Here is a 22,657-nt window from a genome sequence, read left to right on the forward strand (position 1 = left end):
TTGTTAATTGTAAGAGTCGATCCCATGTGGCCCGCAGGTGGATCTAGGCTGATGCTGCCTTCAGGTGCTTCAAGTAAGCTCCTACTTTCTATATCGCAGATTGAAAATAGCCTACCACTTGTTGCTTGCGTGTGATTGCAAACAGTGACAAAGCGCTGGAACAGTAGTTTTTGGTGGCTGTTGTTTTATTGTAGAAATCAAGACTTAAAGGGCTTCTTTGCGTCGCGGCGGCCGAGCAAAAGACGACAAATTGCGCACCAGGCGTTAAATCCACGTTGTAAATCATTTAGCAGCAACTGCGGTATTTACGACACCAGTAAAGGCTGCACCGGTAAATAATGGAGCAGCACCAATAGTGAATAAAGGAACACGTCTCACAGAAAACATACAAGTCTATCTAACTTCCAATCCCAGGTTGCCCATTTCAGAGAGGGTTTATTGTGATAAATGTGTGTGTTTTGGCCATGACGCACGACCCAGTGAGTCAATATCAGACTTTCCCCGAGTCTGCTGACTTTGGGTAACACCATAGAAATCTATTGAGCAAAGGTTAAAGCTGCAGGAAAGGAAACAATGTTGAGGGCCGGCCCACCTCCAGGCTGCGTATACACTCTGCATTCTGTCTGTCTCTTCCTGGATCACAACTCCGTGTGCGATAAGTAAGTACCGCTATACTCTACAATGTTTTGCATAGTTTTTGTCAGCGAAATGTTTATCTGTCTTATCGGGCGCTGATACAAACGACCGTAACAAACGCGATCTCTAATGTTGCAATCACTTCTATCTGTGATGTTAATCCCGAGCTGGCCTCGCCTAATCACACACTCCCATTAACGGTGGGTGTTCAAACTGAGCCGTCGCCTCCACCGCCGCCGCTTTAAAGCGTGTCCCGCAGGTGAAATGTCACGTTATTTAACGGATTGTATTACTTAATCCCGTTTCCACTTTGTATGCAGACGGGATGCTACATGCTACAGTCAGTGTAACTTCGCCTGGGTGGGATTATGTAACAGCGGCACAAGCTGCGGGACACAGAGGAACAGATGTCGGGGTGAAGGGCCAGTAGATTTATAGTCATTTAAGGCAAAATGTGGACACGATGCTTCTGGAAATAGTTCACTGTAGCCTAGCTGAGCTGATAGCTTGTTGGCGTGTTCAGTAAAAAAGGCCTATGCTTCAGTCAAATTATCCTTTGTTGCCTTCAAGTGCTGCTCGTAATTTCGTTAAGCTCCAAGTTAGGAAGTCGTGCCGCGCCCTGTGATACATGATGTCCCATACGTTACAAAATGTGTCATGTAGCAGAAGTAGCAATATGGAGGTGGTTGATTTAATTCAGACATCAGGCTGCACAGAACTTGACTGGGCTGCATTGGCAGAGTGAAGTGGAGCTAAATAATGCATCTGTAGTGTGAAAAACTGGGATGTGCAGCAGTTCATGTATATGTCGCCTCTGTTCAGGAAATTGCATTGAGATTGATTTAACATTTACAACAAACTAATAAATCACCATCCGTTTCATTCAGTAATATAAATAGCAAAATTCAGCAACAGCATGGAATTGAGCATAAACATTAAAAATAATAAAAGCTGAAAATTGAAACAAAGAAATACGAATAATTTAGACAGAATGCTTACAGCAGCCAGACTTAATTAGTTACAGTAGTTTTGCATGCCATTTGTTTTTAGCATGGTTTCTATGTTGTAGTGTATGCACAACGTAGGAGGCATGGACTTTTCAAGTGGGCGGCGTTCTTGCACCACCTTGGATTTTTTTCCTATAAAAACCTCATTTTTTTGACTCCTCGCCCGATTTAAACACAGTTTCTTTAAGAATTGCAAGGGAAATTTGAATAAACTGAAAATTTGTACAGTTATGGTAAATACTTTTGTTTGGTCGTATGTGTGCTCAACTATCAGCGTTGGTATGTCTGACAACACGTGAAGGCCTCATCCGCACGGTCCAGGGAAGAACATGGAGTGATAAACCGGGAGAGGAGGGCGTGACGCCAAAATGACCTTCAACATGCGGGTTATCTGCCGCATAAAATAACAAACTAATATAAGTAATCATTTAGTTAATATTATGTAATAAATAAAGTGCACTACATCTGCAAAGTGTACCTTAATTTTTCATGGCCAGGTGTGTTAAAGGTGGCAGAGACAAAGATCATTAAAAAGTGGGTTCTGCAAGCTAGCTTGTAGGTTTAGCTGTTCAGGGACCTTTGCATGTAGTGGTTTCAGGTCCCTTATTCCAGATTGCACACTGCAGAGTCCCCTGTAGTGTTTTTTTTTTTTTTTTTTTTTTTTTTTTTTTGCTAGGGAGGAAGGAAAACATGGATAGGAGATTGAGATCTGCAAAACAATTAGAATACTCTTATATAATCATCCCATGCTTGGAGATATAGACACATGGAAATTGTGAGCGCAGTTTTTTGTCCTTATTATTATGGACTTTGTTGGTGACAGTAATGGAAAACAATGTAAGCACTTACCACCATGAGTATTTTTCTTGGTTTGAAGTGTTCATTGCTTTTTTTAAAAAATCTGTTTGCACTAGTTTGTGTGACCTTGAAAATGGTCAGGATACAACCTATGACAATCTCTTTTGAGGTTCTGAATGAATTCACAGAAGGGGAAGGGTGGAACTGTTTATTCGGCTGGTGCCACATGGATGTAGTGCAAGGGGTTGGGGGTGGATTTTTGTCTTTTTATACACCAGGCCCATTTAATATTGGCTATGAAACACCATGAGTGCATCAGACAACTGATCTCCTCCTCCTCTTTTTTCTGGCATTACAAATTCTGTCTCACCTCTAGGTCCTGAAGATGAGCTACCCTGGATACCCTCCTCAACAGCCTGGGGGCTACCCACCACAACAAGGGGGGTATCCACCTCAAGCTGGTACCTACCCTCCTAATGCAGCAGGCTACCCTCCTAATACAGGAGGCTACCCCCCACAGGGAAGTGGATACCCACCCCAGGCTGGGGGTTACCTTCCCCCAGCAGGCGGTTATTCTCCAGCACAGGGGGGCTACCCTCCCCAGCCTAGTGGTTACCCTTCCCAAGTGCCAGGCTATGCCCCTCAGCCTGGAGGCTACCCAGCCCAGTCTGGAGTAGGAGGATACCCCTCCATGCCTGCTGCAGGTGAGGCTGCATGTTGTCATTAATTTTATTTATCATGAGTGTTTGTGGATGAATTTAGAGCAACAGGCAACAGCCATTTAATCTCTGTTAGGGCTGGGCATTATTTTGGAAATCAATATTATAATTTGTGTTTGATATATAGAACGATATGACAAAGGCAAAATCACATGCTAATATAGTGTATTAGTAGAATACATCCATTTCATATATATCGTATTCTATAGAGATTTTGCTGATATATTTCTTTATGCATATAGTCTATGCAAAGGTTCAAAGGTGAAAGATCCATAGATATTCTATAAATATTTTAGTATATTTTATTTTTTATTACTATTATGGAGTATGCAAAGGTTTTTTTTTTTTTTCTTGTATTCTTTGTATCAGACCACTTTCACGATCAGTAAAGCACATCTATAGTGTAGACACCAGTACTGTGTGTTGTGATCTTCCAAAATCACCATATCATCATGATAATCAAAGAAGATGAACATTATATTGGATTATTGCACAGCCTTCATCTCTGGTATGGTTGGTTACCCTTTGAATGCAGTCCCTTCTTTTGAGTGTCAATATCTTGTGTGCAGGAGGAGGCTGGGGTGGAGCACCGGCTGGCTTTGGAATGGTACTTTGAATCTTATCTCACCCTTGACCCCTGCACCACCATCTTACTAATAACATATGGACTGACTTCAGCTAAATCTCTTATTTGCTCAAATCACCTTATCTAGACTTTCTGCGCCTGCCCCACCATGGCTATATTTGTGCTATAGGACTTTGTCGCCATGTACTCACCACTTACAGCTGTCCTCTGTTTGCAGCCAGGAGGGGCTCCGCAGGGGTACCCAGGGGGACCTGCCCCGGGTCAATCCATGCCAAATTACCCCGCTGCCCCAGCAACTAACCCATCCACGCCTGGATATGGAAGTGGTGTCCCTTCCACCCCGCAGGCACCTGCCATTTCAGTACGCCTCTTTAAGCTTCCTTTATTTTCATTCTGCGACTTGTATGAAACTGTTCTGGTGCACGTACTGGTGAAAATACATTGGCTGGAACTCCTTCCTCTTGTTGTGTTTCTATGAGCAGAAAGGATACAGGGGTTCTATTAAAGACTATCCCGGGGCTGATCCACTGAGGGATGTGGAAGTTCTTCGAAAAGCTATGAAGGGTTTTGGTCAGTAAATTATAATTAAGTAATTCTTATTGTTAGAGTAGTGAATGTATATTTGCATAAGTTATTTAATCCTTACTGAACACTGATAAACAGTTTGTATGCTTATCAACACTATTGGTCCTAATAAACGTCTCGAACAGGCACTGACGAGGGCGCTATCATTGAACTTCTTGGAAGTCGCACCAACAAGCAGAGGGTTCCGATGGTAGCTGCCTACAAAACTACTTATGGGAAGGTGAGATTTACAGAAAACCAGTTGAAATTGCCTCTGTTGGTCATGAAGACCATATGGAAATTGTATCTAGGCTGATCTTGCTGTTACAGTCTTGCTCTCTTTCTTTTTTTAGGATTTAATCCATGATCTGAAGTCTGAGCTCACTGGAAACTTTGAGAAACTGGTTCTTGCCATGCTGATGACGCCTGCGCAGTTTGATGCATTTGAACTCAGAGAGGCTATAAAGGTCACAGGCTCAAGTTCTTCCTTGCCTTAGCAGATGCTTCAATTTTGGTTTTGAGCTCCAAACCACATTGCATGAGTCATCATTATAAAATGGGAAAAAAAAACTTTCCTAAATTTGAGCAAAGTTCAGACAGTTGGAGACTTGAATCATTGGCAACAACTAATGACTGTTACTGTAACCTAAATTTATTTTGTCCTGTGCACCATTCATGCTGTAGGAAGTAGGTGTTTATTAGCTGGTCTTTATTTTTCTCCGCAGGGTGCAGGAACCGATGAGGCATGCCTGATTGAGATCCTGGCGTCTCGTTCCAATGCAGAGATCCGCGAAATCAATCATGTCTACAAATCTGGTGAGGACTCGTCTAGTCATTTCCATTTTTGGGTCAAGTTTCCATGATATAAAACAGTGCTACCTGTGTAATCAGCATGTGCTCCACTGAGTGATAGAGTAGTATGGTGCTGTGTAACGTCTGTGTTGTTTTAACCTGTGGTGTATTACATCTTTATGCAGCTCATACAGTTTTCTACTGAAGTGTTCTTACATTTTAGTAGGTTAAATTATCAAAAACCAAGATTCAAATCATATAGCCATGAAATGCTACCATATTTAGATTGTAAGGATCTCTATAGCTACACTGTGAAAGGAGAATGTGAACAGTTTGACTGGAGGCGTAAGAATCCGCCATTGTTCCAACTGAACGCATCTTTTTTTTTTTTTTTTTTTTTTTTTTGGTTGAAGAAGAACATAACCTATAGGGTGTTAAGGAAATATTTATCCTAATTTTACACTGCATTTTACACTGCATGCATCCTCTACTTAAACATCTCAGTCTAAGAGGTATTTATTTTTATTTTTGGCAGCATAAAATTAAGTTGTATTCTCATATTCTTTTAGCAGGAAACTTAATCTTGGAAAAGAAGCTTTGTGTAAATGCAGAACACAAATGAAAATGAAAATGAAAATGAAAAAATTAGCACTACCATTGTGAACCAGCGCTTCTCAGCCTCAGAATGTCTTTAAAACCCACTTAAGCTTTTTTGGTTTAGTGTTATTGAATTTCATTATTGTGGTAATATATAGTATATCCATGTTTGTACATTGTAAACTCAGGTAGTTTTGCAGATCAGCTGGATTTTATTGATTTTTATTGATTTTTGATTTTACTTTCCCTCCAGAGTATGGAAAGAGTCTGGAGGACGCCATCAGCAGCGACACCTCGGGACACTTCCGTAGACTCCTGATCTCTCTCAGTCAGGTAAGCGCTGACTGGATATTGTTTGTGGTGAATAATTTGTCACACCACAGATCACAGATTTTTGCTCTGTCAGTGTAGCATGTTTTTTTTTTTTTTTTTCACTAAAGCAGTTTTTCTTCCTCTTTTCAGGGAAATCGTGATGAGAAGGAAACTGTTGACATCTCCCTGGCCAAACAGGACGCGCAGGTGCTGCTTTAAAGTTCCTATTATGTACCAACACATTTGGAAACAGTATGCTACATGATGTTCCTGTTCTAATCTGTGTGTGTGTGTGTGTGTGTATGACAGAAACTGTATGCTGCTGGCGAAAACAAAGTGGGAACTGACGAGTCTCAGTTTAATGCCATCCTGTGTGCTCGCAGCAAGCCTCACCTCCGAGCAGGTGTGTGTTTAGTCTTCCTCATCAATGTGATTCCTCTTCCTCAGTCACATCAAGTTCTTCCTTAGGTCTCCTGCTTTGTTCTTGTCACAACATCATGAATGCGTTTTTTGGAACACAGTTCATAGTTTACAAAGAGGAAAAGGTTATTCCAGACAGGGAATGTCAGGGAATTATTGGGAATATCGTGGAATTTCATCAGACTAAATTTAAAAAAACAGTAACTTCTTATTCACCTAAAGTGATATTAATATTGTGTCCATACATGCATGCATAGTAATTATACATAGTACATAGTAATTTTTGTTTGAACAGAGTAAATCAGAATATTAAAGTTAAAAAAAAATATGACCTCTGAATTTGAGCTATGTTTAAAAATTTGGTCAAAGGAAAAAATGTCATGTTATGTATATGTAGGTCATGGAAATTCAACATTTTACTCATGGATAGTCATAGAAAAGCCAGTAAATTTTACATGTGACACAGAATGGGAACCCCGTAAAAGCTACCAATCTGTGATCTTCATTTTCATGCATTGTTTGCATTTATTTGTGAGGCTGTACAGCTCAGTATCGACTGGTAGGCTGCAGTTGTGGGTGACATTTGCCACCCGTTGTGGTTGTAACCATCCTGTGGCTCCTGTGTCCATCAGTCTTCCAGGAGTACCAGCAGATGTGTGGCAGAGACATTGAGAAGAGTATCTGCAGGGAAATGTCTGGACATGTGGAGGATGGCATGGTGGCTGTGGGTACGTTCTTGACACCGTTATAAAGCCTCTGCAGTGCCAAAATACTGCAGTGCCAAAACCACACTCAATCTTATCTCTTATCTCTATTCTGCACTTATTCTATTTTGTTTCCTGTGGGTGAGATGAACCTGAATTCCCCATGCATGGCGTTTTAGAGCATATTTGCATTCTGGTTATTTTCGAGGAGCATTGCTTAGTGGGGTTTTGCTGTACCATACAAGATTTGTCCATTTGGAGCTTTATTTATAGGTTCAGATGGTAGCCTCTAACATCTGTATTTGCTTCCATTTTCCAGTGAAATGCATCAAGCACTCCCCTGCCTACTTTGCAGAGAGGCTCCACAAGGCCATGAAGGTAAACCCACATAAAGCAGTTGTTTGCGTGTCACACTATATATTTGGGCAGCAGGATGGTGAAGTGAATAAGACTGTCCCTTAGCCAGAGATTGCCTTTTCATGCAGCTATGCTCTTAAAGTGTCCTTGAGCGAGACGCTGAGTCCCCGGCAGCTCCAGGGCTGCTGCTCTGATGTTCTTTTGGAGGGGCGGACGAGAAAAGAGAGTTTCCCTACAGGGATCGATGAAAAGTCACGTTGTGATGTGTTGACAGGGAGCGGGGACCAAGGACAGAACCCTCATCCGCATCATGGTGTCCCGCTCTGAGGTAGACATGCTGGACATCAGACAAGAGTATGTGAAGACCTATGGCAAGTCGCTGTACACCGACATCTCAGTAAGTCAAATCAGTGCGGCAAGCACAGCGTCAACTTCATTTTGTTCCATCTTTGTCTAATATCACCTTATCTATAGATAAGGCTTGGCCCTAATCACCATACTTACCAACATATGCAATATTTTCTACATGATGAATTTTGATTCTGACTGGTTTGTACAGTTGAACAAATGCTCTTGATTTAGACTTAGTTTAGATTTTTTACCAGTGCATAAGGGCGATATGCCTTTTTTTGAATATTTGATATGCCTCTCCGATGTGAAAGAGATTAGTCTTTAGCTCTTTTTGAAAGATTTTTAATATATATATTTTTTGCATTGGCATTTGCAATATTCACACACACGAGTGCAAAATATCAGCTATTGGCATTTTCAGTTAAAAAATATTGGTATCAGTATCAGTCATAATATCTCTCTCTCTCTCTCTCTCTCTCCCCCTCTCCCCCTCTCTCTCTCAGAGTGACACCTCTGGGGATTACAAGAAGCTTCTGCTGAAGCTGTGTGGAGGAAGTGACTAGAAGGACAGGACGTTTCCTCTCTCAGCAGGACAGTATAGTCGTCCATATTGTCACAGGAGCTTATACCAGCCTCTGATGCATGCAGTTAATATTATTTTTCTGCAGACAACAGCCAGTCAGTACTAACCTGTTGTTGTTTTTTTTTAAACTATATTCAAAGATGTTTGAATAGGAACTATATAGATATATATATCAAGATTTTTAAAGACTGTCAGATAACTTTTAACCATTAGCTGATAGTTGACAGCCTAGTGTAACAAGTGAGTCCCTGAAAATTGCCCTGGCACGCATCTTTTCATAGACCTGACTAGCCACAACTGAGTCATCCATCCATGTCCACTCGCACGGCCACTTGCATAGTCAAGATACTGTGATTACCAGACAGTAAAATTTATTTAACATGTCCAGCAGCGTTCTAGCCTGTCAGTCTACCTCCATTTGTTTTTACAACTGAAGAATTTCTTTCTCGTTGGAGGATCAGTGCCACATCACAAATTAAGAAAAAGTAAAGAGAATTTGCACTGAAGAGGCTCTTAAGAGAGTTGTTTTTTTTTTTGTTTTTTTTTTGGGTACTAGAAACATTTAAGCACATTTCCATTTCTGTTTCGATATGTTTGAGGGCCTTTCTGCCTTTTTGCCAAGCATTTCAACCTGGAACACATGTCAGTCACTTGACGGCTGACCCCCAAACATTGAGAATGTAAAGAAATCTGCAAGAGGTTTGAATAATGCAGAGTCCTCTGAATCAAATATCACAATGGATATCACAGCCGAAATGCAAAGTAAATACATATGGCCATTTAATGATGCTGTTGCTAGTTGTCACAGTAAATGTCTATGAATTTCAGCCATAAGAAATAAAGCTATTGCTTTACAAAAGTTATCTACTCTGTCTTTAAGGTGTCCCATGCCAGAGTTATTATCCTGCCTGTTAGTCTATGCAAGTTAACCCTTACCTTTGAACATCTCCAGCTACACACCACTGCTTATAATATGCAAGTATTATATGTTGTTGAACAGCTATATACACAATGTTGCCTTTTAATCAATGCTGAAAATCCAAAGCCTGTAAGCAGATAACAACATATGTCATGGCTGCTATGTAAACCGGTCAGAATGGTTGTATGAAAGTTCACCAGCTCTGTTATTTTGCAAGCAGTCCTTAGCTATACTTGAATCACTGCAGAAATGTAATCATTATATTTTCTCTCAGTATCGTCTTCATATCAGTTGAGTATTTGCTACTGGCTTATATATCTTGTTGCCAGTAGAGGGCTCTTGGTTCACATGAAGTGTCATTTTTCTTATGTGTGTGATTGCTCTTTGACTGCTAACTGGAGTTTTGATATAGAGCTGAATAGCTGTTGTACTAACTCTATTTTGCCATTGTCCTTGCATTATGATAATGGTTCAGTCATTGAATTTCAATGACCGCCTTTGTCATTACCTAACATTTTGCCATTTGATAGTTGTGATGCCTCCTGAGACGTATATAAAGCCGCCAGACATTTCAATAAAAAACATTTTGACATCAGGATTGTCTTTGTGAAATCGGGATCATGTGTTTGCATAAAACATCGCCTGCTGATTCTCTGCTGTGAGCCGGCGCACAATGACCGATTTGCATTTCAAAGCCAGTTCCATTTTCCCCACCTTGGCCTGTATTATGAATGCAGTGAGTGAGTCAAGCCCCTCTTCAGAGGGAATATCGGCAGCACCTTCTGTCAAAAGGTGCAAGTAAAGGCTTACATAAGTGACTTCTTCTCTGTGCGTGTGCCTTGCTCCATAATCTGTGGTGGTGGGGGGAGGGGGGAGGGGGTTGTTCAGGTTTGCTTTTCAGTTCATTGGCATGAGCAGTGGAGTGGCGGTACAGAGAGACAGAGAGCTTTTCTGGAAGCTATAAATAGTGTTCCATGTTGGAGTCACTGGCAGTGTCTTAAAGTCTTCTTTCTGTTGTGCTCCATGGCCTCGACTTGAGCTTCGGAGAGAATGTGATGGAGAAGTTAAATGACTTTGCTAAGCCTCACTTCTTCTACACCATTCTCACTTTTTTCCTTATATACGCCTAGGATGAAAGCACACAGCAGCCTGAGGACAAAGAGGGATAAATATTTGATGTGGGTATTTGTGTATTTTCTCTGCAGCAGCAACTGTTTGCCGTGATACCTCCTGAAATATATAGGTCAAAAGGAAGTCTGGCCTCCCATTTGGCTTGTTTTTATTTTTACTCAGGGAGAGACAAAACAGAACACTTCCCTGATCCTGATTTCGAGGCAAAATGACTCTTAATTATTAACATGTGGACGTGATGGGGGCCTATTTGCGGGTGCTGTGCCCTTTTTGGGAGTTGCTCACACACACATGCAGGGTGACACTTTTTATTGGAAGTGTCAGCGGCATGTGCTCGTGCAAGTTGTGCCAATCAATAATGTCCTTTTGCGTCATCGGTACTATAGTGGTAGACGGGGGCTGTCAAGGTCAGCGTGTGATGAGCCGTAGGGCCTCACACTTCCTCATAGCCCTGGAGCTTTCTCCCCTTCTTTAATGATTTACAGCGCAAGACTTTCATTACTAATTTTAGCTACCAATTGTTTGGAAAATAAGACACCAAATCTTACAGATTTTGTTGTTGTTTATTGGGATTCACGCTAGCTGCAGAGGCAACAGCTGCTCTTCCTGGGGGTGCACATGTAATATTCAGAAACAATACAGTGGCACACACAAAATACACACATACAAACTCGCATATACTGTAAAATTTTCCATTGTAGCAAGTCCTTTTGTCTTATATTCAGTGTTAAAATCTTTTTTCTTTTTCATTTTTCTTTAAACAAAGTAAAAGAAATGCCAGTGGGATGAGATAATCCCACTTATTTCCAATACTTAACAACTTTGCAGAATTTTCTTGATAATAAGTGTCATTTTCTTGATATCAGTAGGCTAATCTGCCTTATTCTGCCTCTTTTCAGCATATTTGTGCTTGTACCTAGAAAGCTTCCAGAAACAAGTGAAACTTCATTGGAAAATGAGTTTTTAAACCTGATCTTTCTGTCAGATTTTTTTTTAAATAATAATTTTTAATGAATGTGTGACTAAAAGATGTGTTAAGATGGAGAGTTTTTTGCATCTATATATAGCATAGCTGCATTCCCCCTATACACATGCATAAACATGCATACACATGCACATGGTTGCATTGCCCCCCATACACACAGACACACACACACACACACACACATATATGCAAAACACACAACTAAAAGTCCTGCCTTTATGTTAATGACCTGTTCAAAACAAAAGCTGATCACAGTACAAACATAGATGTACATCATTAATGAGAACAACACTTTGATTTAATTGACTGACTAATCATGCCAGGAATGAAAAGTGATTATATGTGGATATATAAAAATGTATAGACAGTGTTTTTTTGTTTGTGGATGTGTTTGTGGATGTGTTTGTTTGTTTGTTTGTTTTTAAATATAACTCATATAAACATAAGAAAATTAAACATTTTAACAACTGCTGGACACACAATCAGCCAATCTCATCTGAAACATCAGGAGCTTGTTTCACGGACACAGATTAAGCATTGTCCAAGAATGAATTCCAATCCCACTAGATCCCCACTGAATTTAATTTCGTCGACCACTTACCTTAATCCACATCTGCAACACCAGCCTGTAATGTTAGGACTGTGTTGCGGACTTAGACAATCACTAAAGTAAGTATTGACCAAATAGTTGATTGGAGTGGAATTTCCCCAGCCATCCAAAGAGGAATGTGTGGTTAAATGACATTTGGTTGCCAGGCACATAATCCTGCTTTAAACTACATGAGTCCATATGAGCAAATTACAAACCCAAGGATTAGATGAACAACATATCATGAGATGTAGCAGCAGATATCACTATCCAGGCTGCAGAACTAAGCAATACACGCTCCTGAGCTCATTTTCTGATAAAAATTAAAACAAAACCCCATCTAAACTGCTTATTTCATTTGTTTTTGTGTTCTCTTTGTTTGTGCAGACTCACTTTTAACTAAAGAGGTGTTAAAGAATAGGATCATATCCTATCTGCTGGAGGGACCCCCGTCATAGCCACTGTGATGGTTTTAGGAATAATCCCACAGCATTCCAACCAGTTTTTCCTCAGTGAGAGCCATATGGATTTTCCCTGTTAAGTAAATAAATTAGTTGTTATGTAATCAGCTGTATTGTTAAAGCTGTTTGAAAATGAAGTGGGACAATGTATGGGCACACTGTGGACTGAATTAAGCTGCCTAGCCCAGCATGCTTCCATAGCTTACTCCAGATGAGAGTCATTCAAAATCCCTATAGGCAATGCAATGAAGTCCCATAGTAATAATAATAAAGTGTACTAGATCAGCAATCATGGTAAAAGACCTAAAAGCTGATACGTACATGCATCTGTAGAGGTCAGCTGGGTCTTCTAAAAAGGCACAAAGGGAGTTTCATATTGACTCCATTCTGTAGTTCCAGCAAACCAAGTTGGTTTCTTAAGAATCTCAGTGTCAGCAGATGTGACGTCTGCCTCCGGTGAGGATCATCTCCTTTGAGATCTGATGGATTATGTGGAGCAGAAGAAAGCTTATAGTGCGGTGCAGATGTGTCAGGGGACAATCCAGATGACAAATATGATCTGGAGGTTTGTGTAAGCATTGCACTCTGCTCTAAAGATATCAAATCAATGACTGAAAAGGGGGGATGGGGGGTGCATTCATAATAACATTACATAATGTACTGGAGTATGCACTATATCAATAACTCTACTCCCTCGGAGCAGAAAAGGGCTCTGGGAAGTGAACCAAATCAATAGATACATGATTTCCAGTGCAGTAATATTTACAATAATTGTTAAAAACATTGGTATTTCATTTTGTTTACATATAGAATCCCCGCTATAGTAATCCCATGATAAATCTGAGAGGGATAGACTATTAGACAAACTAAAAGCCAAACAGTATAGTATAGTATAGTGATACAGTGTAGTGATACCATAGGAAATGAACATGCCTGAAAGAATGATCAGATCACGGTACACTTACTATCTGATACCACACAGTATAGCTAAGCCCTTACAGCAATATTATAGCAATATTACAGACCTGGTGAAGTCATAGCACCCCTAAGATATCATAATATATTTTATTTAATGTCCCATGATAGGAGTTAAAATAAAATCCTAAAATACCATATGTTTACTACGCATTCACCAACTACCACATTTACAGTGTAAGTCCCTACACAAATAGTGTATTGATTTTTATTATAGGAATGTTATTCCTTATACGCCTGAAAATCTTTCCACCGCAGTAATTATATTTTAAATGTAAAATTAATATCATAGGAATGTTTTAGTGATATAGAGGACAAAAGCACGTATACTAAGCTCGCTATAAAACACAGACATACTGTAGATCCATGAAGACATATAATAGGAATACTGTAGAAATGCTGTAAAATACCATAGGATACTTTAAGATCACTGTAAACTCCCTACTGAATACCACAGACGTATATCTTCCCTCTGGAGTACTACAGGAATATTGTAAACATTTTTCGTTTAGGGGAATCAAAGTTTCGGTCGGCAAACCAGGTGCGTCTGAAATAGGCCCCGCCCTCTTTTACCTTAAATGGCCATTGCACAGAAATATGATTGGCAGAGGGCTACAGCTGCTTAAACGGTGAGACATGGCGGAGTTTGTAGTCACACAGAGAGGGCTCTTAAAGAGTTGCTGCACTTTTCAGCATGTAACGAGAACTTGATTTGGGGACGACATCGTCTTCGGAGCCTATGCGGAGCGGAGCCGGAGAGGTTTCTTCCCAGGAAAGGACGAACCCGGCGGACCGAGCACACTGAGGAAGAGACGGCTGGGAAAATGTGTTGCTATTTCATCTTAGTGCCGTCAACAGCCCTGGGCAACAAATATGGCTACTTGTGTCTCCTTCAGTTCGGGTTGAGAACCGTCCCAACTTGGCTGGACAACACAGTGTGTGGGACTCTCGACAACACTCCGAAGTGAAGCCGACTCTCGGACAAAGAAGTTGAATTTGTTTCGGCGCTGGGACGGCTTGTAGTGTCGAGGCAGAGGCGAGCAGGCGGGGGAGAGATGGAGTCCAAGCATAAAGAGTTGTTGGAGAAATGTTACCAGAACTTACTGGAGTCAATAACAGATGCAGACAGAGTTGTGGATGTTTTAGCTCACTCTGGCACACTCAGCCAGTCTGAACGCTACGAACTGAGCCACAACTGCGCCTCCAACTCGGAAAAAGTAGACCTTCTCCTGAAGATGCTGCTAAGTAAGGACAGAGACCATTTCTCCGAGCTTTGCACGGCCCTGGAGAAGACGCACCCTCACCTCAACTCTGCCCTTTTGAACGGCATCGGACCCGTGGATCATACAACTGGTGAGAAGCAGTCCCATGAATAGAAATGTTTATTATCTTGCCATAATCATAAATGGATGCATGCCATGCTCAGTTGAAGCATTGTTGAAATCTATGAAGTGCAATGTTATTTGCTAGAACCACCAAGACACCCCTTTTTGAGATCCCGCAGGAATGTTTTAATGCAGCCAAAGGAGATAAAATACCATTAAAACAGGATAAGGTCACTTTAATCCGACATTAAGTATAACACAAAAGTCTATATAGGAACTTTGTAGTGACTTCTCCAGTAGCATGTACTAGTCTTCACTTTGGGTTTGACCCAACCTGTTTTCGATCCGGCTCTGAGCGTGATCAAACATTCAGCATATTGACAAAATGACAACTTGATGAAGAGAGGACTTTTCCTTTGGGCAAGAATAGTGAGAGAGCTGCACAATCATGTGACTTTATGCTCATTTACACTCACACTGCTGCGCTTGTCTCTTTTCCATGTCACTAACAGCATAGCATGCTAGCTGTGTGAGAGCATTTAATGGACTTAAAAAGATTCAACAGTCAATGGAGTGACAGCATGGTTGACTATGCTTTTACTGAAATTAGGGAGGAGGGTGAAATCAATAATCCCTTGTCAAAGTCAATGAATGAGTTTAGAATTAAATGACTTCTCTGGTATTTGAATTAATGCAGTGTGCTAATGCAGCCAGTACACTGACTCGATTCAAAGTGACAATGGAGATTGAAAGATGTGTTTCACTTAAGCATTACTACAAAAGGAATGTACTTGTGCATATCACTGGAAAGTCGAGTCAGTGTTCAGGAAATTCAATAAGACCTTTTGCACCAATCCACAGAGAGCAATAAGCGATGCATCTCCTTTTTATTCTGTGATGAATCAGGAGACTTGTTTGAGGTCAGACTACACCACCAAGACCTTGTTTGTTCGAGATAACAGGAGAAAAAAAAACATTACACTGATATTAACTTAGAATAGAAAACGGGAAATGTAACACTTAACTTGATTATTTTGCCCTCATTTCCTTCATTGGGTACGACTAGCATGTTTTGTTTGTTAACATGCAAGTAACAGCCTATTCTAGATAATACAATGATAATATGATAAGGTGGCACACATCACAGCGTCTAGCTTAATTCTATTTTGGGATGTTTTTACTCCTCCCTGCACTGTGTTGAGTATATTGTGTGGGTAATTTTCTCCTGTCTGCTCATGACAGAACCTCTACCTCTTACAATAATTTCAGAGCTTCAGAGAAGCTACAGCTAAAGCTCCAGAAATATTCTTGTTCTGTTTGACATGCTAATAAATTCATAATCAAGGACAGCGTAAGCCAAACTGCACTAATTTGTGGCTGTAATTTGTGTACCAGTAATTTTTAATCTCACTTCCTGGGCTAAATTATTAATTCACGTATAGTAGTATAATGTATGCTCACTGGCACATGGTCCTTGCTCAGCACCTCTGCTGCACCTTTGCATTTCAAAAGCCATATTTGCATTGGTTGTTAGGTGCCAAGCTATCATGTCATACTCAGTATGCTGTCAGGATTCCAACACGCTCTTGGTGAGGTGTTAATTATGCATTTACTCCCTCATTATTTATACAAAAATTAGGCTTGATTGAAAGTCAAAAGTTAAACTCCAATGTGAATAAGTCCTTGCTTCTGCTGAAATTTGCATCCAGGCACTGACTATAAACCTGGCTACTGATAAGCTATTTTAGTGTCTGCTACTGAGTAGAGTTGTTCAAGAACATGTTTGAGGCTGATGTAAGTGGTGTGGTGGAGTCTTCAGCTCCATGTCAGTAATCACGCAGGCCACAAATGGGCTGAGCCGCTGCTCACTACTGGGCAGACAGGTTCCTCCACTGCACAGCCAAAAGCAGGGCCTGGCCCAGGAACAACAGTAGCTTGGTATAGCATACGTTTTCAATAATATGCACTGTCAGCTGCAAGCTCTGTCTATTTACTCACAAGTCAACTTTAATCCCAGAGGGTGTGAACTAGATAATTAGTGAAATCGTAACAAGGTGAGCAGGAGAGCAGCAAGTGAGAATCATTTGTGTAACCTAACTACAGCAGGTACTCTAAACCTGAGCTTCAGCAAAAGTCACAACACAAATTTGTCAGATGTTGGAGGAGAGAGATGATAAATACAGCCTACTGATATTGCCACTGAAGAGTAGATTGAGTTGAACTGCAAGAATTTCACCATTACATGAACATGATGCATGCACATGTCCTAACTTGATTTTGAGTGGGGTTGTAAAAACCTCAGGCCTCATTGTTTTATTATTAATAAACAGATATTCTATACTTTTATATAACCATAGCTCCAAGGCCTGACCGCAAAGGCCTTTTGTTTTCAGACCGTTCTCACTGTCACTTGAGGAACAATAAAATGACGGCAGCGCATCAGAGGGGTGTATGTGCAATAGCTTACTGAGAGTATGCCTTCTTGTGTGTATACTCTTAGCCTCACCTTAAAATGTTCCTGGTTGTCCAGTAGTAAGATGACAGAGTTCTCTGCTGTAGCTACATTTCCTAATTTCTTAGGTGAGAGAGACTCCACTTTTGTTTCCATTACCCTTCGCTCTTGGTGCAAACAGTGGCTCAATGCAGCAAGCATTTCACTCAAGGGCTTTAATCTTATGGTCATATTTTTACTATAATTGGGCCTTATTAAGCCTTATATACTGGTGAATTTCAAAGGGGTCTTTTAAAAGGAAAATGTCCCCCAAGAAGTTATCGTTAAAATTATCTTGGACAGCCAATCAGTGTTTTTGAGCATTATCTACTTTTTCCTGAAACCAGAAGCCAAACTGCCAACACTCCAGTCTGTTATCCGTCAAGGGACACTTTCTGGAGCTGCTCCATTAATAAATGGGAGGGAAGGCTGACCTTATGAACTGGGCCATTAGAAAAAGTGTTTGAGCTTTTAGATACAGATGAAATTCAACATATGGTAGTGCAAGCAGATCTGACTCAGATCCTATATCCATGGAAAATCACTCCCGGCAGTGGCACCGTGTCCACAAATTTGTCATTCACTATCAGTAGAGCAGCTCTAGTCGTGTCTTTAGATGACATCACAGCTTAGTCTTGGCTCTCCTGTTTTCAGCTCTGAGAGAAACAACCTTTCAGTTCAGTCAGCTCTTGAACAGTAGGAAATCAACAAATATGACCAAATTTGAGTGTGTTTCTCCGCTTGCAACAGATTTCCGTTTTGCCCCTCTGAATGTTTTAGAAAAGCACACGTTGGCTGTGACTGTAGCAAAGCGATCAGCCCAAATGAGATACTTGAGCGGTGAGGGTCGGACCGCAGTGAGGCTCAGGTCACATGACTTCCAAGAAGCAGAAAAGTGAGTGAGCAATTCCACAGTGAACCTTGCCCATTGTGACACTCTGTGCTCAAACAGACTCATGGGAAACTTAAGCTAGACAGAGAACAAAGAGAGCTTGATCCATGGGATGCCACGGTTCCTGAGGCACATCACTCTTTTTTTTTTCTTTCAGTCCTTTGCTGGGAAAAAAAGAGGGGTGAGCCATGTTAGCTGGGTTCCCTCCAGTTTTAATCAAACCCATAGTCTCCTTTCGCTAGTGGGAAGACGGCCAGCGAGGGATTGATTTAGAGCACTGGGACGTGGGTAAATAGAATCGTTTGTCATGCTCCCACTCTTAGTTGAGCGCTAGACCTTTATATCAGGGGTGGAAGTTGCTGATTTAACTAAACTATAAGCTGCTCATCTTAGAGCCAAGCGATCTCAATGAATATGCACACAGTGGCTTTTTGGATGAGAGTTTTGGATGTCTGTGGCTTCAAGATGGTCAAAATCATCATTAAAAATTCTTTCCGCTTTCTCTGAGACACAGGTTCATATATGTGAAGACACAGAATGCCTTATTCTTTAAGGGTAATGCTCACATTTGAAAGGAGTAGACAATAGGGAGTAGCAGGGATAAAGTCTTCTCAGGATTCAGTTTTACCTTGGGTTGTAATTGTGTATTCTGCCCATAATGTGGTATTTTCCTCTCAAACTCTTAGGTTCTTTACTGTACAGTTAATTATGAATTAGCCTACAAAGAAAGGGACTTTCAGAGCGGGACTGTGTGGTGTTGTTAGAGGAGATAAAAGGAGAAGCTCTGAGGCTGCAGTGTCTGAGCCTCTTTGGGGCCCTAGCTGGTCTATATTCAAGTTCCCTGGCCTTCTGATAATTAGCCACACTCTGCTGTCAGGCCCACGGGGCTGTCATCCCAAGTTGGGGAAAGTCCCACCTTATTATTCCTCCGACCGGTGTTTTTTTTGAATAAAGCCTCCGAATGTAACCTGAGCTACAGAGCCTTGTTGTGCTATACAATGCTGGGGATAATCATCTGACTATGATGCAGGGCACGGGTTAGTGTACACTTGGAGCTGACTTTAATGTTTTGTCTCCCCCTTGCAGGGTCCACTTACAGTGTTCTGTCCACTATGCCGTCGGACTCTGAAAGCAGCAGTTCCCTCAGCAGCTTAGGTGAGACGGGCACTCATGGTAGTACTCGGGTGTCAGCTGCAATAATGTTGTCACTAAAATGTGTTATCTTTACTGGAAGAAGGATGACTGTGTGACAAAGAACCAGTCAACGTGATATATAGTTATATACTCTATGTGTGTATGTATTATGCTCATTGGTTGTTCCCTGTTTAAACTCTGAGCACATGCAAGTGATTATACAGATGTGAAAAGGATTTAGTAATGCAAGCCTACACACACACACACACACACACACACACACACACACACACACACACACACTTGTTTTATTTAGCCATTCTGTGAGGAAGAGAGGATTTGAGTTGACTGGTGAAAGGGGAACACAACCTTTATTTGTCATGGTAGGGAAATTATTGTGTGGTCTAAAAACAAGGAATACAAATGCTTGGTGTAAACACTCACAAACATTAACTTGGTTAATAAGTAGAGCATCTTTTGAACATTAAACTGATTATTGTTGTAAAAAAAAAGATGAATCACTGATTAAAGACAGTGTTGTGAGATAAAAGGGAAAAGGTGCTTTGTTGTGTTGGGGGATTATTTATTTATTTTTTTTGAGTTAACACCATTTCCTCCATCACCTGAGCCTTGTGAATAGCACTTTCCGCCAGTGACATGCTGACACACACAGGTACGCCTGCTCAAGCTTCGTCCCCTCCACCTGCCCACAAGGAAAGTCGCCAGATGAGTGAAAAGATGGAGACAGTCCTGTTCCAGCTCAGGCATGTGACCCGGGAGAGGGACGAATTGCGCAAACGGCTGGCCCTCTCCTCACCCGGAACAACCTTCGATGACTGCAGGTACTGTACTGAGCTCATGCGCTCAGCTGCCCTCTTTCCAAAACAAACATTTATGGAAAGACATTCTGATCCAGTGTATACGCGCACTCTGTGAATAGAGGGGTCGAGTCTTGTTCACCTTTTTTAAAAGCAACTAAAAACAAGCAAAGTAAGTCCTTACTGTGACGCAGGATTGTTTTTAAATACGCTCAACTTTGTAAGACAAGGAGTAAGCATACAAATTTAATGATGCTTCCCCTCCCCACTGTTCCCATAAGCACAACCTTGTATGCTTTTATCTCACTTATGCTTCTACCATGTTCCCATGTGGCATCTTGAAACTTGATTTTGATGCGTCACACTCTTTGTCTCCTTTTTCCCCTGTGTGAGAAAGACCAAACTCCAAAGCAGGTCATGACTACGAGCGTCTGAAGCTGCAGTGCATGAAGGCGATGGCAGACCTACAGTCCCTGCAGAACCAGCACAGCACCACCCTGAAGAGGTGTGAGGAGGCTGTGAAGAAAGCAGACTTCTACCAGTAAGTAAAAAGCCAACTATAGTGCCTTCATACATTTTTTAACAGACGGCGCATTTGAGTTGTGTGCTCTCACACTCAGCCTACAGGGTTTTAACCTGTACTTGGTCCCTTCTGTGACATATTCACAGCAGATTGCATAGAACAGATTTTATTTTTGCCAGACTAATAGGGGTGAAGCCTTTGTATCAACGCGAAAGCTGCTGAGTTAAGCCATGGAAATCCAACTTTCAAAAATTTCATCACTGTGATTGTTTAAAAAAAGACAGGTTTTTCCATCTTTTTAATAGTATATACCATCCAGTTTGCCTTTTAAAACCAAACATTAAGACCAGACATGTCCTACTCAGTCCCAGGAGGCTTCATGTCGAAACGTGCTCTATAATCATCATTTGAACACAGAGGGGATGGCACAGCATCTGTGCCACAAGGATAATTCGACCAGCAGAGCATTTGTTGTCCGGTGAAATAAGCTGTGCCCACTTGATGTGAAGGGGAGGCTGGTCCATTTGTGTGATTTAATGATGCCATACTGTCTTCAAAGTGTAGGGAACCAACAGCTGGCCGCAATGCAAACAGACAGATGAGGGATTATTGCCACGTTTAAGCCTCTCCCTGTGGGCCCTGTTTGCCCATCAGAAAGTCTTTATTTACTACCACCCTGTTTGTCTCACTTCTTGCCCAGTCACACACAAACACCATTCCCTGTGAACTTGAAGTCCTTCAAATCATGGGCATCCCTGATAGATGAATCATGCTTACATCAATATGGCAGTCATCTTTTAGGCTATCATTAGGGCGCAAACACACACCCTGCAGTGATACAGTAGTAATGGAGAATTTTGTTGACCTACTTCCAGCGTAGTTATCAGCTGAGAAGTGTTAACACAACAAAATATTATCATATAATTCTTCAATTCAGCAGTATCTATCCATATCAGAGGAAACTTAGCATTCATAAACCAGTGCCTTTGTCACATCAGACTTCATATAGCTCCCTAGTAGGGCTGTGACTAACTTATTTTCACTGCTGATTAATCTGTTAAGTATTTTTTGATTATTCATTTAGTCTACAAAGTCTACAAAAATAATGTCAGAAGCTCATGGGACCTTGGGAGCTCAAAGTGATATCCTTAAATTTCTTCTTTCATCTGATAAGCAGCTAAAACAAAACAGAAAGATAGATTTTGTTCAAAGCGGAATTTTGGGCGAGAACGTGACGTTCCAACGCAAATTGTGGACTTCCTGTTGGTTTTAGGTCGGGGGTGTCAGCGCGTGATTTGTAGGGCTTGATGAGATCTACATTTCAGCAGTGGTTTGGTCTTTCTATCACATTCCTGTGGGCCACAGCGGCTGCCTTTGTGTGCCTAGGTGGCGCTACCGAGCCCATTTCTGCACTTAGGGGGTCCGTTTGTCCATTTTATCAAATTTTTCACCAGACCTGGCCTGCGTGCCAAATTTGGTGAGTTTTTGAGCATGTTTAGGGGGTCAAATTAAGGCCTAATGACACGTAATAATAGGAAAAAAAAACATTACAAAAACAATAGGGCTTCGCACTGTTCCAGTGCTCGGGCCCTAATTATTTGGTAGTTTTACTCGATAAAAGACTTATTGTTATTGATCAATTTCCTGTTGACTGACTGTCGATTTTCAACTACTTGTTTTATATTACCTACTCAGAATGAACTAGTAACATGAAAAACACAATTTGGACTACATGGCTACAGAACAACATTACATGTAACTCATAATAAAAAAAAATATCAGCATAATCTAAGCATAGCTAAAAATAGATGTTCTATACAGATGCTGGAAGTGTTTAGCATGCCTATTAATGCATACTAATGGTGTGTGTAAAAGCGAGGCATAGGTCTTTTTTTCACAGCTAGGAGTCCATTAATGCTGATTAATGCCTTGCTGAACCGACTGGTCAGTCTTAATGGCTAGAAGTGCCCATGGTATAATTGTGCCTG

At 41.1% G+C, this 22,657-nt stretch overlaps 2 protein-coding genes across 3 annotated transcripts in view; both read left to right on the plus strand.

The window, feature by feature from the left end:
- The first annotated feature begins 446 nt into the window (after positions 1-446).
- Positions 447-9,943, plus strand: LOC115377383 (annexin A4-like). Its single transcript, XM_030077069.1, has 15 exons — positions 447-659; positions 2,818-3,145; positions 3,730-3,767; positions 3,964-4,107; positions 4,229-4,316; positions 4,457-4,551; positions 4,664-4,777; positions 5,036-5,126; positions 5,953-6,032; positions 6,162-6,218; positions 6,321-6,414; positions 7,064-7,159; positions 7,455-7,513; positions 7,767-7,889; positions 8,347-9,943. Exons 2-15 carry the CDS (start codon positions 2,827-2,829, stop codon positions 8,404-8,406), a joined length of 1,458 nt encoding a protein of 485 aa, XP_029932929.1. The 5' UTR covers positions 447-659; positions 2,818-2,826; the 3' UTR covers positions 8,407-9,943.
- A 4,188-nt stretch (positions 9,944-14,131) lies between these two features.
- Positions 14,132-22,657, plus strand: part of LOC115377855 (disks large homolog 5-like) — a 31,261-nt gene continuing 22,735 nt past the window's right edge. Inside the window, exons 1-4 of one of the 2 annotated variants that reach the window (XM_030077911.1) lie at positions 14,132-14,839; positions 19,281-19,349; positions 20,002-20,170; positions 20,544-20,687. In XM_030077911.1, coding sequence (XP_029933771.1) covers positions 14,542-14,839; positions 19,281-19,349; positions 20,002-20,170; positions 20,544-20,687 — 680 coding nt within the window. In that variant the 5' untranslated portion in view covers positions 14,132-14,541. The remainder of the gene's footprint in view (positions 14,840-19,280; positions 19,350-20,001; positions 20,171-20,543; positions 20,688-22,657) is intronic. The other variant, XM_030077912.1, reaches the window with a different exon arrangement.

This window comes from Myripristis murdjan, chromosome 19, assembly GCF_902150065.1.
Source record: "Myripristis murdjan chromosome 19, fMyrMur1.1, whole genome shotgun sequence".
In the NCBI taxonomy this organism is placed as follows: Eukaryota; Metazoa; Chordata; class Actinopteri; order Holocentriformes; family Holocentridae; genus Myripristis; species Myripristis murdjan.